Below are 14,999 nucleotides of genomic sequence, written 5' to 3' on the forward strand. Positions count from 1 at the left end.
AATATTCAACTTCTTTGGATACCAAAAAATAAATCACTATTTTATTAACTTCTTGACTTTGAGAATATACATGCAAGTCGTAGTTGGTTGGTATGAGTAGTGCGTAGTTTTGGATCAAAAGGGAAATTAAGGGTGTATGCCTTGTGCTGTGCTTGCAACCCCTTGTTCCCATCAATGTTATCTTATCAGGTGACTAACAAATCAAGGTGTTTGTAGTATTTGGATAAATGAAAATCCAAAATCAAGCCAGAAACGAACACTGCTGCATGTCTACCACGTAGCTAATCAAGATTTTCCATGCCACCTATGCATAGAAAGTTCTCACGAGAAAATAGTATCACAAACATGATTCTCAAACCCTATCGTCTTGGCTGATTAGGTTTGACACGCAAATATCAATTGTAGGCAGAAGATTAAAGAAACCAAATTTAATTAAAGAGAGCTTGTGAAATAGAAACTGCATAATATATATATATATATATATATGAATATTATTGATTGATAATTCCTCTCCAAAGCATTTCAATATCAAATAGATACATGAAATTAACATCATCAACTCATCAGCTAATTATAAATACACTCGGCCTCCGACTTCAGAAAAGAAAAAAGCATCTCCAAGAAAGAAATTAACAACAATTAATACTTAATTGAAACAAATAAACAGAAAATAATGGCAACAATTAATAATGTACGGCTCAATTCCGTATGCATACGCGTACGTACGTACGGCTGGTGAAGCATGCAATATATACAGTTGGCCTGGGAATGGGATGGACAGATACGATCGCCATCCATCCATCCATCTTTTATTAAGTTGGATCTCGTCCGTCCGTCCGTCCTTCACATCACACGATGATGATCAACTGGCTCCCAAATCATGGCAGTCAGAGAGTTACCAAAGTCCTTTACATCAAGAGGTCATTAACCCAGCCAAGATCCGGGTCCGAGTCACCGGCTGAGGTAAACCCTCCTCCGTTAATGATCTCCTTATTGTTAATGGGAATATTGGTATCACGATCAAAACCCAATAAGCTTCCATTTCTTGATGAGCAATTTTCATCCCAGTCAAAAAAATTGATTCCGCGTCCTCCTCCGCCTCCAAATGGTCGGCTTGGGCTCGGAGTGGACGGCGAAAGAATAAACTGTTGTTGCTGCTGCTGCAGATCGTCATCAGCAGCAGCATAATTCATATTCATATCAAATGAAATGTCGACCCACCTCTTCTGAGAAGCTGCAGCAGAGGCAGCGGCAGCTTCATGGAATTTCATGGCCTCCAAGGAGCTCATGAGCTCAGCAACCACTTCGTTGTAGCTCATCAACCCACATGTGCTTGCATGCACCTGATCCAAACCCCCCAACCCTAACCCACCACAGGGAGACATAACTGGCGAATTATGAACCTCGTCCACCGACGAGTAGTGTTTAGCTGCTGGCGACACAGGCGGCGACAAATGATGAGACATACCGCCCAACAGAGTCGAAGTTGGAGACGACGTCGCCGCTGCTGAATGACAGAACAAACAGCAGTACTGTTTATTGTTGTTCGAACAGGAACGGGGCGATCCCACCGATGAGTTGTTCAGGTGGTACTTCTTCTTGGAACCAGCCATGGGGGAAAGCACCTGATCCGCCGGCAAAACCCTAAGCTGACGTGGCGTGTGCGCAAAGAAGCACACCTTCCTCTTGCAGTTCTTCCCGTCTTTGCAAGCCTCAGTTCTATACCTCGCCGGGTGTAGCCAGCACTCAAAGACTCCGTGCGAAAACTCACAGCTGTCGCCGCGGCTGCATGATCCACGCCGATAGTCCGCGCACACGGTGCCTGAGTAGTTATGACGGCGCGGGTCCCTCCGGCGAGCCTTCTCTCCAGGGTGGGCAAAAGGGCAGTCAGTCCAGTCGTGGCTGCGGCTGCGGCTGCAGCGGCGGACCTTGAACTCAAACATGCGGAAGTGGTCGGAGGAGTAGGGATCGACCTCGTCGTCATCAGAGTCATCAGAGCGATCAGAGCCATCAGAGCCGGTGTTGTAGGGGAGGAATTTACGGAGGAGGGCCTCGTCAACGGAGGAGAAGCGCGGGGATCCGCAGTCAGCTGCGGCGTACATGTCAGAAGAGGGAAATTCTTGGGGTCTGCGGCTGGTGAGGAGCTTCCTCGGTGGGATGTCAATGTTGGTGTCCCTGAGGAGGGTTTTCTTGAATGATAGGAGCTGGTGGGAGGGGTGGAACTTGTGCTGCTCGGCGCAAACACTACTCATCTCTGATTGATATGATGGATGCAAACCCTAATTAACAATAATAACAATAACGTGGGTGTATAAACCAAATTGATTCCCTAGCTAGAGAGAGAGTGGTGGTGGTGTTTATGAGAGGGGAACAAGAGGGTGGATTATATAGGTGGTTGAGGGAGAGAAGCTTAGTGAGAGAGAGAGAGATGGATGATCGATGACGAGGACAGAGATAGGGGGATGGGCAGAGAGATGCGTGGCTGCATAGCATTAGGGTTGAGCATGCGAAAAGGGTATGTGGCAGCTTCACAATTCACTTGTCACGCAATAGCTTGGCTATGTGTTTGCTTATTGGAGCATCTCCGTTTTCTCACAACATGTTTTTGGATTTGGTTTCAGAAGCCTACACCTATTACATTACATGCACATAAAGAGGTGTTAAAGTTGTATATTATTTCTTAAAAGCACAAGAGGAATGAATACGAGATTCAATCCTTAATCTTTTACAAAATTTAATATGAAGAATCTATTTCGTATGTGTTGTAGTAAGACATTAAGGTCAGAAATTAGGATATGATAATGTTAGAAAAACTACATTGGAAGACTTTGTGAATTTTAATGCTAGCCTTTTGAATTTGTCTTTACTTTTGGTTAGCTACTATCACAAGCAACATAAAAAGGTTAACACACTACCAGGTTCAAGGTTCTAAAAAATGCTAGGCACTAGTTGGGCGACGGATAGGGGCCTAGCACCTAGACGGCCTAGGCGGATTTATGTAAATTTATTATATATCTTGTAAATAAGTGCATATTTACACTTAAAAAAAAACTATATTTGTATGGATAATAGAAGAATGATAAAATGCAAAAATAGAAGTAGAAGAATACACAGAATACATCCATCCAACAAGTTCAATATTTAAAAAACAGTAAACATATAATCATAATGAGGTATTCTTGGATGAACTAAATTCTTCTTGTTCATGATCCTTGCATTGGATTGGACATAAACTAAATTATTTAACGTTGTTGTATTTAGTTATTTCTTCTTATTTATTTTTTTTATTTTTTATTTTTTTTGTATGTATCCCCTCAAAAGTTCTCCAATTCATTTCACAATTGGATGAACTTCTAGTCAATCCATCCCTTGCAAATCAGGTACACCATTTCCATAAGTATACCACCATGAAACTAAAAAATAAAAAAGCACACAATTAATTAAAAAAAAAAATTCAAAGCCGTGTAGGTGAGGCCTAGCCCGCGGCCTAGGCGGCCGCCTAACTCCAGACCAATTTTTCGAAACAATTTGTCCTAAATTGTGGCGGGTCAAGAAGAAGTGGAAGAACGAGCTGCACAGTCGCTACAAGACTTTTGAAAGTCGTGAAGAAGTGGAAGTACGCGCCGCACAATTACTACATAACTGGTGTTTCTTACAAGAAGTACTTTAAGTATTTTTCTAAACTTTATTTTTCATTTTTACTAAAAATTGATTTCAAAAATATTTTCAACAAAAGAATTTTTTCAGCCATTTTAAACATACTTACAAACAAACCCTAAAATAGTACACACAAATTCGTTCAAGTCAGAATGCAAATGCAGGATTAAAACAATCTTATAACCATGAACTAACATTAAAAAAATAGCAACACACAGTGTACGACAATTTTCACCAGGTAAAACTAAACCTATCCTCTAGAGAAAATTTTCGGGCACTTTGCTAGTCACAAACAAATCCACTATAAGCCGAACAAATACAAAATATTAATTGTTGACAGAAATTAATCTTACTAGTACATCTACTAAAACATAGAATCATAGGCATGTCCTCCACGCCCATGCTACGCTTGTGAGTTAAACTAATGTTACCAGAAACTAAATTTTTTTTAAAATTTTTTTACGACGACTTATTTACAATACGGATAAGAGGAATAAATTGGTATTAAAGTCATCATCTACAAATCCGATTCAAAGACTTCTTAGTTACAAGAAAAAATAATATCACTCAATCATAATACTAAGTTGTAGCAACATCGTACTAATGAAGAGAGATAAATGACATTTTACAGTGTTCGAACATAAAAAACAAAAACTAAACCAATCTTGTGAATGAAATGCCCATCACAAGGCCCAATAAAGACAAATGAACACAACCCAAGCCCAAATTAGTTAACTTGAACAAGAAGGCGAAAAAAACATAACCAAGCAAGCAGCAAACTCAGAAATTGAAATTCACAATTATTCGCAACCAAACGAATATGAAATAAGAAAATAAAAAAAGAAGCCGAGTAAGGGCTGGTTTGGTATTGCTGTGCTTTGAGAAAAAATTGATTCTGCTATGCTGTGAGAATAAGCAGCTGTGAAATAAAGCAGCAAAGTATTTGGTAAACTTTTTTGTAAAAGTGCTTTTGAAAAAAAAAAGCAGTATTATAGTGTTTGGTAAACTTTTATGTAAAACAAATGTGAAAAAAGCCAGTTTTCAAAGCTGGGTTTTGCAGCTTCTTATTTTTGGCTTTTTTTCACCCAAAACTGTGAAAAAAAGCTGAAACTGAATGCTTACCAAATAGAAAAATAACTCCCAACTTTTTTTTATACCTACTTTTTTTTCGGAATAACTTTACTACCAAACCAGGCTTAAACCGCATCAACAAGGCTTTTCCCATATATATTCCATTTCCCATCGCAAGAAACGATAGAGCTTGCATTGTTATTTGCTAAAAGGAAAGAGCAGGATGTACAAATCCAGGCTGCAGGAGCTCTGCCAGCAGAGGAAATGGCGGTTGCCGGAGTACAACTCCACCAAGGTTGGCCTCGACCATAACCCTCGCTTCTCCGCCACCGTCACAATCAACGGCCTCGACTTCCACACTGCCGATATCTTCAGGTCCTCCAAAGAAGCCCAAAACGACGCTGCTAAGCTTGCATTCGACCACCTCTCTGATAATCCCCAACCCAAACCCAGGAATCCCATTCCCAGCCCCTCCTCCTTCCCTCAACCATGTCCTCCCTCTTCCTCCTCCGCTTCCTCGTTCTCAGGTATACGCTAGATCCCAAAACGACGCCGTTATTTACTAGATAATTCTGCCTATGAAAGGAAATTTTTATTTACATGTATTTAGGATTTTTCTATTTTCCTAATCCTGTTTGCATATCCTCAATTGAATGCCGAAATTCGGAATGTTGATTAACTATGTTAGTTACCAGTTGAGTTTGATTATCTAGGAGATAATTTATGTCTAATTCGAAACTGAGTTCAATATATTACTTTGTTTTCACATATGGGTTCTGTTATTCCAGCGCTTCCTTCGACCCCGGCCACAGATTCCAATACTACACGAGAGATAGAGATAGTGGAACCGAAGACTCAAGAGATAGAGATAGAGATAGTGGAACCAACGATTCCTCAGCTGCCACTTCAGTTTAGTGGTAACGTATCAGGTGCTGCTTATCAGGCGAATGCCACCTTGTCGGGTAAGATCGGTATATTCTCAGGCGAATGCCACCTTTTCAATGAGCCTTAACGTTTTGAAGATTATTTTGCAAATAAAAAAAAGTTATCTTGCAGAAGCTTCTCCTTGAATTTAATTATTGGTGGCAACCGAGCCTAGAAATAGCATTTTTTATCTCAATTTTGGAGCTAGCTTTGCTAGAGACTGTTGAAAATTAAACGCTAATTTAAACGGATTTGCAAAACATAAATGGGACAAGCATATAATGCCTTAAATTCTTTAGCGTATGTGAATTGTCTGAACTTCGTCTTGATTATCATTAAGTCGATTTACAACTAATACTCTTCTAATATGGGGTATAGATTTGCAACATTTGTACAAGAATCAACTGCAAACTTATGCACAAAAGAGAAATCTGCTTCTACCTGTGTACTCTTGTGAGCGCGAAGGTCCACCACATAACTGTCGTTTCAAGTGTAGGGTAACTATTGATGGACAGACATATGAGGGTCAAGAGTTTCTTCCCACACTGAAGGACGCTGAGCATGCAGTTGCAAAAGCTGCTTTAATGTCCCTTCTTCCAAATGGAGTTCAAGAGGTGGAAAATTATGTATTATGTGCTCTTCGTGTTTTTGTTAAATATGATAGTTTAGAGCATCTCTAAATATCTTTTATCTTTGTGTGTTTTTCTCTTTTTCTTTCCGTAGGATGATTCTGGTTTATTCAAAAACCTTTTACAAGAACTGATTCAGAAGGAAGGTTTTTCTATACCAATCTATAGCTCAAGGATGTCTGGTGAACCTCACATTCCAGTTTTTGTTTCATCTGTGGAGATAGAAGGAGAAACTTTTATGGGTCAAGAAGCAAGAAGCAAAAAGCAGGCAGAGTTGAGTGCAGCAAAGGTCGCTTACCATACCTTGAGAGAGCGTAAGGGTATCTTTTTCACTTCAAATTAGTGTCAGCTGCTGGGTATTTATATTCTTTGTAATTTATTACGATGTTTCTCCATGGAAGTTGAGTGCTTAAAACAGTTATTTTACTTCTATTCTTTTATTTATTCAAGTTGTGTTTGTTTTTTTCAATGCATTTGTTACATCAAATTCCATGAAATATGTTTTTTTATAGGTTTTATGGACTTTATTCAGTTTCATATCTACAAGATGTGCTTTGCAATAATTCTTTTACAAGATGTGCTTTGCAAGACCTTTTCCATTAGAAATAATATCTGATGAGATGGAGAAGCAAAAGATTACGCATCCTCACACTTGCTGAAGAATAGATCTATTGTATGCTTCACAACATTCTGAGCCTTATTCTTCAGGTAAATCAAGTCAGCTACCTTTGGTCCTGTCCTCTCAGAAAGGGCAAGAAGCTTCAGAGATCTTATCTTCAAGTTCCCAGTCAAATCCAGCTTCTGTTCAACATCAACAAGTCAGGCGTAATGCACATGCAATCTTGTCTCCGAATACGAATACTAAAGAGAAGAAAAAGGAGAATAATGGTATTGTTTGTCCCGAAAACTCTTTTCTATTTTTATACCCTACTGCTGTACTATCATTGCTTTCATATGTTTCATTTTTTTTTTTTTTGTTGGGACAAAATAAGTACATCAAATTAGAGTGTGCTGGTTAGCTATAAAGGTCTGATTAAACAGTTATGATGTTTTTTTAACTAAACTCTCAGCTCTCTGAAAGGAGCTCTGGTTTTAAGAAGAGTAGCAGCAACTACTCTCTATTTGCCACGAATTGCATTTGTGTTGGACAGCTCAAATTCTTTTTATTTGTGAAAATATTAATAGTTACCTTAAGCTTAAAAAATAAATAAAATCACGACCGAGAACCAGATCCTTCAACCCATTCAGAACCCAATAGGTTTTGTCGATGGAGGAGGCAGAGAACTTTCTGGCATCTTTTACTATTCAGATGAGGTATTAAGGCATGTTATATTTCTAGCCGCACGATTTCATTAAAACAGATCAGACGGCTGAGAGTGTAGTCCCATTTTTTGGCAAAAATGGGGATCCCTTCCCTCGAAGGGGTATTTGTTCATGTTTCTTCACTCAATCAATTGTTAGATTTTGGAGGGTTCTCTTAGAATTCTAGATGTCACTCAGTGGTTAGCTTTCAGAAAATCCCCATGATGTCTGGAACGAAACAAAGACCTTTCCAGTCTCTTTCTCTCTCTCTCTCTCTCTCTCTCTCTCTCTCTCTCTCTCTCTCTCATTCTTTTGAAATGTTGTTTTACCATTTATGTTTTTGTTAATACTAGAAGGAGTATGAAAGAATTGAGCTCTTGTGCCGAGATTCAATATTTGTGAGAGTACTCATGGTCTTGCATATGTGAATACTTCACAATTGCTGCATCTTGAAAGGCTCAGATGCAAATAAGCATATATTGGAAAGCTATTGAAGTATAATTCATTAGAAAAGCAAATTCTGTATTGAATTTATAACTTGTTTTTCCTGCATACATTAATTAACATGTACATGAAAGCTACTACGGAAACACTACAAATGTGCTACAAAGACATTTAACAAAGGACTTTCAAAATTTAAGTGTCATTTAAGAGTTCTCTCAAATTTAATATATCTAGTAATTTTGAAATTCCTCTATCTAATCTTTGTAGTGCATGCATTCTTAATGAATTAAGTGCATGCATCCTTGGAACTTAAGTTTCTCGTCCAAACATAGGGTAAAGAAACGTAACGTCATCTCAATCTGTAATTTAGATGTCTGATGAAGTACATACCCTCTGTTGACTTTGTAGTTGACTACTTCTAATAATTCAGTTTATTAATACAAACAATCGTGCTTACAACTCCGATTGATACAAAGGAGACGATAACAAGTAAAGAAAACAAACCCAGACCCCAAGTATCACAGAAATTCATGGCATTGCAGGATTAACTCAGAATTTAAATAGGGTATGAACTATGAAGGCGCATAAGAGATGTTGATATTGAAATATCCTTCTCTCTATTTGTTATATTTTTGTATGATTTTGTCTTCATATACTCCATAAATATCACAATCTTACATGTAACTGAAGTTTTCAAATCACTGGCCTTATCTTCTTTGATTACAGTAACTGCACAAGGAAAAAGTCAACACTCTGTATCTTCTGGACCTTTCACCCCTACATCAGGTGGGGAAGGATTCTCTTCCTCTTATGTTGTACATGGCCGTGCGCAGGAGATGAACAATGGTGCTGGCCCTGTGTCCCAAAATGGCTCCACTAATTGCATTATGGACTCTTCTCCTGACCCACCAGCTAGAAGGAGTATGTATAACAAGGTCTCCGTTTACCCACGCAAGTCAAATATGGAATATCCTGAAGGTACCACTGTGTTGCCCATGAGCGATCAAACGTGGGTTGCTTGCTCACACAGATGAAGGAAGAGGTTTATATAGGCCTGACTAAGTTCCTTGTTTAACTATGAGAGACACATAGGGTAAGCTTACATAGTTATGTGCTTAGAATGTGTTGTGTTGCTCCATGTATGAACCTACTGGACACGGTATGTCTATATACAATAGCCGTTGCCTTTCGTGACTAGTGTATAAATGTGCTTTTCTATCTAAGATGCATTTCCTCTAACATTAGACCAAGTTATGTTCATGTTTTGGGTAAATGTGCTTGCTATCAAAGGTGCATTTCCAATAAAATAGGTTTTGCTCATCTTATAATTGAAAAACTAGGTTACATGAAAGAACCAGATGAAAGCTGGAGATAATATTGGATGAAATTAAATCCATTTTGCAAATAGAAGCAGATGGAGATTGTTTCTGCCAATTCTTTCGTACAGCTTACGCACGTCGATTTTTTCATTGGTTTCTTGTTGAAATTTGGATATAAGGTAGACTGCAGCAAAAACTGGAGGTGAGGTATTGGAGGAATATAAACCGATAGACAAGTTTAGCGTGTGAAGTGGCAAAAGTACAACGGTTGTAGTTTGGCTGCGTAACACATCCAGTTAAACGGAGCAAAGCGACGGGGATTAATTTCATTTCCTCCAACCCTCACATGCAGCTTCTCCTAATTTTGCTTAATTCAGACTGCACACTGAGCAATAACGAGTGAGAAGTCATTTTTATAGCAAGAAAAGAACCGAAAGACAAGTTTAGCGTGAAGACGCAAAAGTACAACAGTTGCATGTTCTTCTATTCTTTCCCTTTCGTTTTTGTTTTCTTTAACTAGTAGCACGAGTTTTTTTTCCCTTAAAAAATAAAAAATAAAAAACTAATGAAAAGAGTTTGAAAACTTTGAGTTTTAATGATATAGATAAAATAAAAGGTAAAGTAAATAGTACCAAAATTGACTTTTTAATGTAAAAATATGGTTTTTCGTTAAAGTGAACAGTACCAAGAGTTTTTCGTTAAAGTTTTCAAATAAAAAATCATATGAGTTATTTTTGTAAAACCTTGTCTTGTATCTGAATTTGGGCGGGTTTGGTTTTAAGGGTCCATTTGTGTTCAGTAATACGAATAAAAGAACTTGTGTAATTGGGTAATATAGTTGAAGATTACGGTGTTCGATTGATTTCAATGGGGTGAGCAGTTAATTTGTCCACTATTTATTCATGTTATTTTATGAATGCTTGCATAATCTGTATCTCATTTCACTAACTCTTTGGGTGTATTTTTGATAAATTGTCACTGTTTTTTTCTGTTAATTTTTAAGTCTCTATGTGTGTTGTTTACCCCAGACTTTGGACATCAATTTGTTTTGTTTTCTTGGTGGTTTGATGCGTTTTGTGTTGTGTTTTCGGTCAATTGACTCGGTTCATATAATTAATTCCCATAGTTTCCATGCCATATTGGTTGAATTTATTTTAACTATATTTATTTTTGTTGCAGCCATATCTCATATAAACAAGAAGTGGAAGGTTTAAAGGACATTAACCAATTAGTTGGGCTATTAGTGCCTTTACTTTGTGATGTCCCAGGTGTGAGTAAAAAAATGTTCAGGTACTTTATAGTTAGGAAGATTTAACGATGTCTTTTCTATGTGCTTTACTTTATTATGTTTTGATAAACGGAGGTTCAACAACAAGTTATTGAAATTATCACTTATATATATAGCCTCCACCACAAAGTAATTTCCTAAGAAATGTGTAGTACTACTACTTCTTCTGGGTTAGTGTTCTCTAATTTAGATTAGACATTAGGGCTTTGATCTTGGTAAGGTTTCTTTTCTTGATGTACCTCAATTTTTTTATTCATTGTTTTTCTTTTTGGAGTTTTTGCTTTACAAATAAATTCTACATTTAAATTCTCTTTTTGTGATCTTGCAGATTTTGTCTCTGTAATCACATAGTTGATATCGCTGATTGATTCATTCTTCTTCACTTTCAAGAAGCACCAGTGTTTATTGAAGGTATATAATCCGTTTAGACATTTAGTTTTCAATGTATCAAGTATTTTGTGTTGTTAGTTTTCTGTTATTTTTGTTGCTGCCTGCCTTTTTTTTTTTTTCTATTTTTTTCGTTTTTATCCACTTCTCTTTCACTTTTATGCAACCCATTGTCCTCATTTTATAATCTTTCGTTGAATAATCTGATCGCCCAATCTATTCTCAAGCGATATCTTTGATTTTAAACTGTTGTAACCAGTTTAATCTTTAAATTGTTCAATGTTAACCCCAACATTTTATTTTCATTCTATACGCATTGGAACCAAACTTAATTGGCACTAAAGACGTATAAAACCTTTAACTATACCATGAATGCAATGTTAGCCAGTAAATAATTATAAAAGTAACTTCATCATTGGCTATAATCATATCCAGCATCATTCCATGATTGTGACCAACCTTTAAAATCAAATTTAGCATCAGTATGTTTTACCTCTTTGTTTCAATCTTAACCGCTAGCGGCTACAATTTTGTATTAATCACCATTATCGATTGTTCTTAACATATGATCATCAGATCCCAATATGTCGACCGTCTTTTTCCTTACCTTATCTTATGTGAAACGATTATATTTGCACTCACTTTTATTCATTGGAAACAATATTTGTGTCTCTCCATATCCAATCCTTGGTGCAAAATGTTTACAATTTGATCTGTTTCAGTTTCCTACAGCCAAATTGGAATCAATCTGAAAGAACTGCGTCTATTTGTTGTCTTCAAGGTATAAAATTGATTACTCTCAACTTTTAATTTCTTTTTCAACATTTTTTCCTTTTGCATTTCTAAAAAAACCTTTATTAAATAGATACTGATATGGTCACTTACAGCATAAAAAAAACTTCATCTTTTTTTGTCAATATTTAAGTTTTTCTTATTTTTCTTCATGAACCAGGTCAGCCCATAACTCTGTAACCATCCATGTATATAACTTATCCATTTTTATCATTGTGGTATCAATACAAATTTACTCTTGTAACCATCCATGTATATAACTTATCCATTTTTATCATTTTGGTATCAATACAAATTTACTCTTATTTTTTGAGGTGGGATTGGTCTTAAAACACAAGAACCAAAATTTAATTGATCCTATTGTTTTGTACACAAATTCCATCGACCCAAAAACCTCACATGGAAAACAAACGTATTCACCTCTCTTTTTCTGCTTCTCTTTAGTTTTTACCTATTTTTTTCATTTTTTTTCACAGTTTCCTTCATGATTGGGTTTAGCACACAGTTTTTAAACCGGTTAAACCATATTTGTTTTAAGTGTTTTGCTTCATTATTTAACATTCATTTGGATTTGTGATTGATATCAACTTGGTCAGGTTTTCGTTATTTGCAAAGCATGTTAAATTGTTTAATTGAGTACAATTAAACAATTAAGCAATTCCATTTCCCAAACTTAGCCAAACTTGAGTAGAATTAAACAATTTAGCCAAACTTGGGCCATTAATTTTACATTTAGTTGATGCCCAACAGCAGACCAGATGGAAACCTGAACAAATTTGGCTTGCCTCAGTTACGAAATTAAATCTCAATATCATACTTAAATCAAATGAACCAAGTTTGGCTAACCTAGCATTCCAACTAACCAAAATAGTGGACTCTAAGCGCAGAAACACAATCTTCCTTGACATTCGAATGTGATATATTCAGCTGCAGATTGTAATGACCAAGGAAATGAAAATATAATTCAGCTGAAATCTAACCAAGTAGAGTCACCCCTAGAATGCGTATGGTCCCCTAATGCGGATTAACCAAATAAGACCATACCAAACAATAATAGATAGGCATCGATCCATTGCGAATTTACTAAGCATGATCACTCCTAAAATGTGTATGGTTCCCTAATACGGATTACCCAAGTAGAACCATTGGCATGCTTGTGATAGTATGATCACTCATTGCAGATTTACCAAGCATGATCACACTGCTACATGGTGAAGTTTCATTATCACACATCATACATCAACGCATCATGAATCACAATTGTAAGCACATAGACTACAATTCCATGTGACAAATGAATATCTAGTCACACCGATGTACAAGTTTTACAAAATAACTCTATATGATCCCCGGCTCATCTCCTCATACTAGCATTCACACATTAACATTACTCTCATCTAGATACCCAATAAACACGTAAATCTTGGTAAGGTGCTACTTGCATGCAAACAAAGGTGCTCATCCCCATGATGGCACGTTAACCAAGGTAGGCCCACTAGGCTTGGGCCTATAGTTATGCTAACTTCAGTACTTAAGAATGATTTTGGATATGTAGATCAAAAGTCAACCTTCAGTCAAGGTGATTTTCACTAAAGTTAGTTACCATAATTATTCTCATTCTAAATATCTGCACATCGAATTTCCAATCCAAAGTATCTAAGAACGTCACATTACTTACACAACAACATACTAAAGTTTCATAACAATCCAACGGTCAAATCTACCCATATCAAGGGTCAAGGGACAGTAATGGAATTTCTTCAAACGGATATCAAAAATAGATTAAGGGCATCAAAATTAGCTTAAGAAGAAAAACTAGGTCATCAACCACGTGCCCCGCCTCGGCATAATTCCAACCAACTCTAAACATCAACAAATTTCACAAACAAGACAAGGGAAATAATTCTTATACCTGAGCCGACTCCCAAAGGTGGTCGAAAGGCAGTGAAAATCACCTGAGAAGTCTTGGAAGGCCGTGAATGGCGCACCCACTGCACACTGCCGTCTGATGTCTGATGGGTAACTAGAGACTGGGATTTTGAAGCTGGGGTTGAGGCGAGTCCAAGCGAAATGGTGAAGACCAACGCTATTCAGTGGATTCACCGAAAAGTACCTACAGCTACTAAAGTGAATTTGCGATCTGGAACTGCCGCGTAATGGTGGTCTAACCCATTAAAACTTAGGTCGGTTTTATTCATGGTGAGGTGAAGAGTTGTTTCCAGGTGGTGGCATTGCCTGAAGTCGTTGAAATGGTTTTAAAAAGGGTAAATTACATTTTACCCCCTCAGTTTCAATGCAATTACAACCTCTTACAACATCTTTATAATATTTCAATCTCATACGTTTAGTATTATTTTGTTTTCAATTTCATACAATCGTTAAAAAATCTGTTAAGTTAACCATTAAGTGATGATGTGGCAAATATGAGGTCCTCTTTTGTGATGACGTGGCTGCTGCATTTGTGCCACGTGGCTAAACACTTAATAAAAAAAAAATTAAATATTAAAATAATGAACTGAAGAAAAGTATTAAAAAAAATAATAAATAAAAAAAACAGAAATTGTCTTCCCCACCCTTCACCTCACCTCTCTCCCATCCATCATCACCCACGCCTTAAAATCCCACCCGAGCACACCCCTTCTCCCATCCCCCATCACGCCTCCCAAAAATCCCCTTCTCAGCCCTCTCCTCACTCACCATTTATGATAGCTTCTTCCTCCGCTCTTCTTCTTTTATCTTTCTCCTCTCTCTAGGAGATGAGCTTTTGCACAAAGCCTCAAACCATAACCCTAATCTCATGCACTCCTCTCTCTTCTTCTTCCTCTTCCTATCGCCGATCGATTCATAAAGACGCTCATTGGCGGTTTTCGCTCCCACAGAAAATGCAGAAGCTTGGATGGAGGGGGTGGGCTCGGGTGGGATTTTTTGGGGTGGGTGATGGGGGATTTTTGGGAGGGGTGATGGGGGATAGGAGTAGAGGGTGGGCTTGGGTGGGATTTTTGGGGGTGGGTAATGGTGGATGGGAGAAGGGGGTGGGTGATGAATGGGAAGACGAAGGGGATTTCTGTTTTTTTTTTTTTTTTTTTTTTTTAAACTTTTCTGTAGTTAATTATTTTATTCGGTAAATTACATTTTACCTACCCTCAGGTTTGGGGTTGATTTTAATTCCTTACAACATCTTTAAAA

General features: G+C 37.3%; 2 protein-coding genes across 4 annotated transcripts; one reads left to right on the forward strand and one right to left on the reverse strand.

Annotated features, from left to right (window-relative positions):
- Positions 1-497: 497 nt before the first annotated feature.
- Positions 498-2,498, reverse strand: LOC137741008 (zinc finger CCCH domain-containing protein 2-like). The gene has a single exon (XM_068480817.1). It carries the CDS (start codon positions 2,250-2,252, stop codon positions 909-911), a length of 1,344 nt encoding a protein of 447 aa, XP_068336918.1. The 5' UTR covers positions 2,253-2,498; the 3' UTR covers positions 498-908.
- A 2,362-nt stretch (positions 2,499-4,860) lies between these two features.
- LOC137739969 (double-stranded RNA-binding protein 1-like) lies at positions 4,861-9,268 on the forward strand. 3 transcript variants are annotated; one of them, XM_068479732.1, is made up of 6 exons: positions 4,861-5,255; positions 5,517-5,699; positions 6,031-6,266; positions 6,376-6,601; positions 6,990-7,169; positions 8,754-9,268. In XM_068479732.1, exons 1-6 carry the CDS (start codon positions 4,952-4,954, stop codon positions 9,059-9,061), a joined length of 1,437 nt encoding a protein of 478 aa, XP_068335833.1. In that variant the 5' UTR covers positions 4,861-4,951; the 3' UTR covers positions 9,062-9,268. The 3 variants fall into 3 exon arrangements, with proteins under 3 accessions (XP_068335833.1, XP_068335834.1, XP_068335835.1); XM_068479733.1 differs by having other exon boundaries at positions 6,376-6,595; XM_068479734.1 differs by having other exon boundaries at positions 5,517-5,690.
- The last annotated feature ends 5,731 nt before the right edge of the window (positions 9,269-14,999 follow it).

The sequence above is a fragment of the Pyrus communis genome, chromosome 7 (genome assembly GCF_963583255.1).
Source record: "Pyrus communis chromosome 7, drPyrComm1.1, whole genome shotgun sequence".
In the NCBI taxonomy this organism is placed as follows: Eukaryota; Viridiplantae; Streptophyta; class Magnoliopsida; order Rosales; family Rosaceae; genus Pyrus; species Pyrus communis.

Bases quoted from the DNA above. Each gene is read 5' to 3' on its own strand.
- LOC137741008 (XM_068480817.1), bottom strand. From the start codon at position 2,252: ATGAGTAGTGTTTGCGCCGAGCAGCACAAGTTCCACCCCTCCCACCAG.
- LOC137739969 (XM_068479732.1), top strand. From the start codon at position 4,952: ATGTACAAATCCAGGCTGCAGGAGCTCTGCCAGCAGAGGAAATGGCGG. The intron at 5,700-6,030 runs GTATATTCTCAG...TATGGGGTATAG, and splicing joins CACCTTGTCGGGTAAGATCG to ATTTGCAACATTTGTACAAG. The intron at 6,267-6,375 runs GTGGAAAATTAT...TTCTTTCCGTAG, and splicing joins TTCCAAATGGAGTTCAAGAG to GATGATTCTGGTTTATTCAA.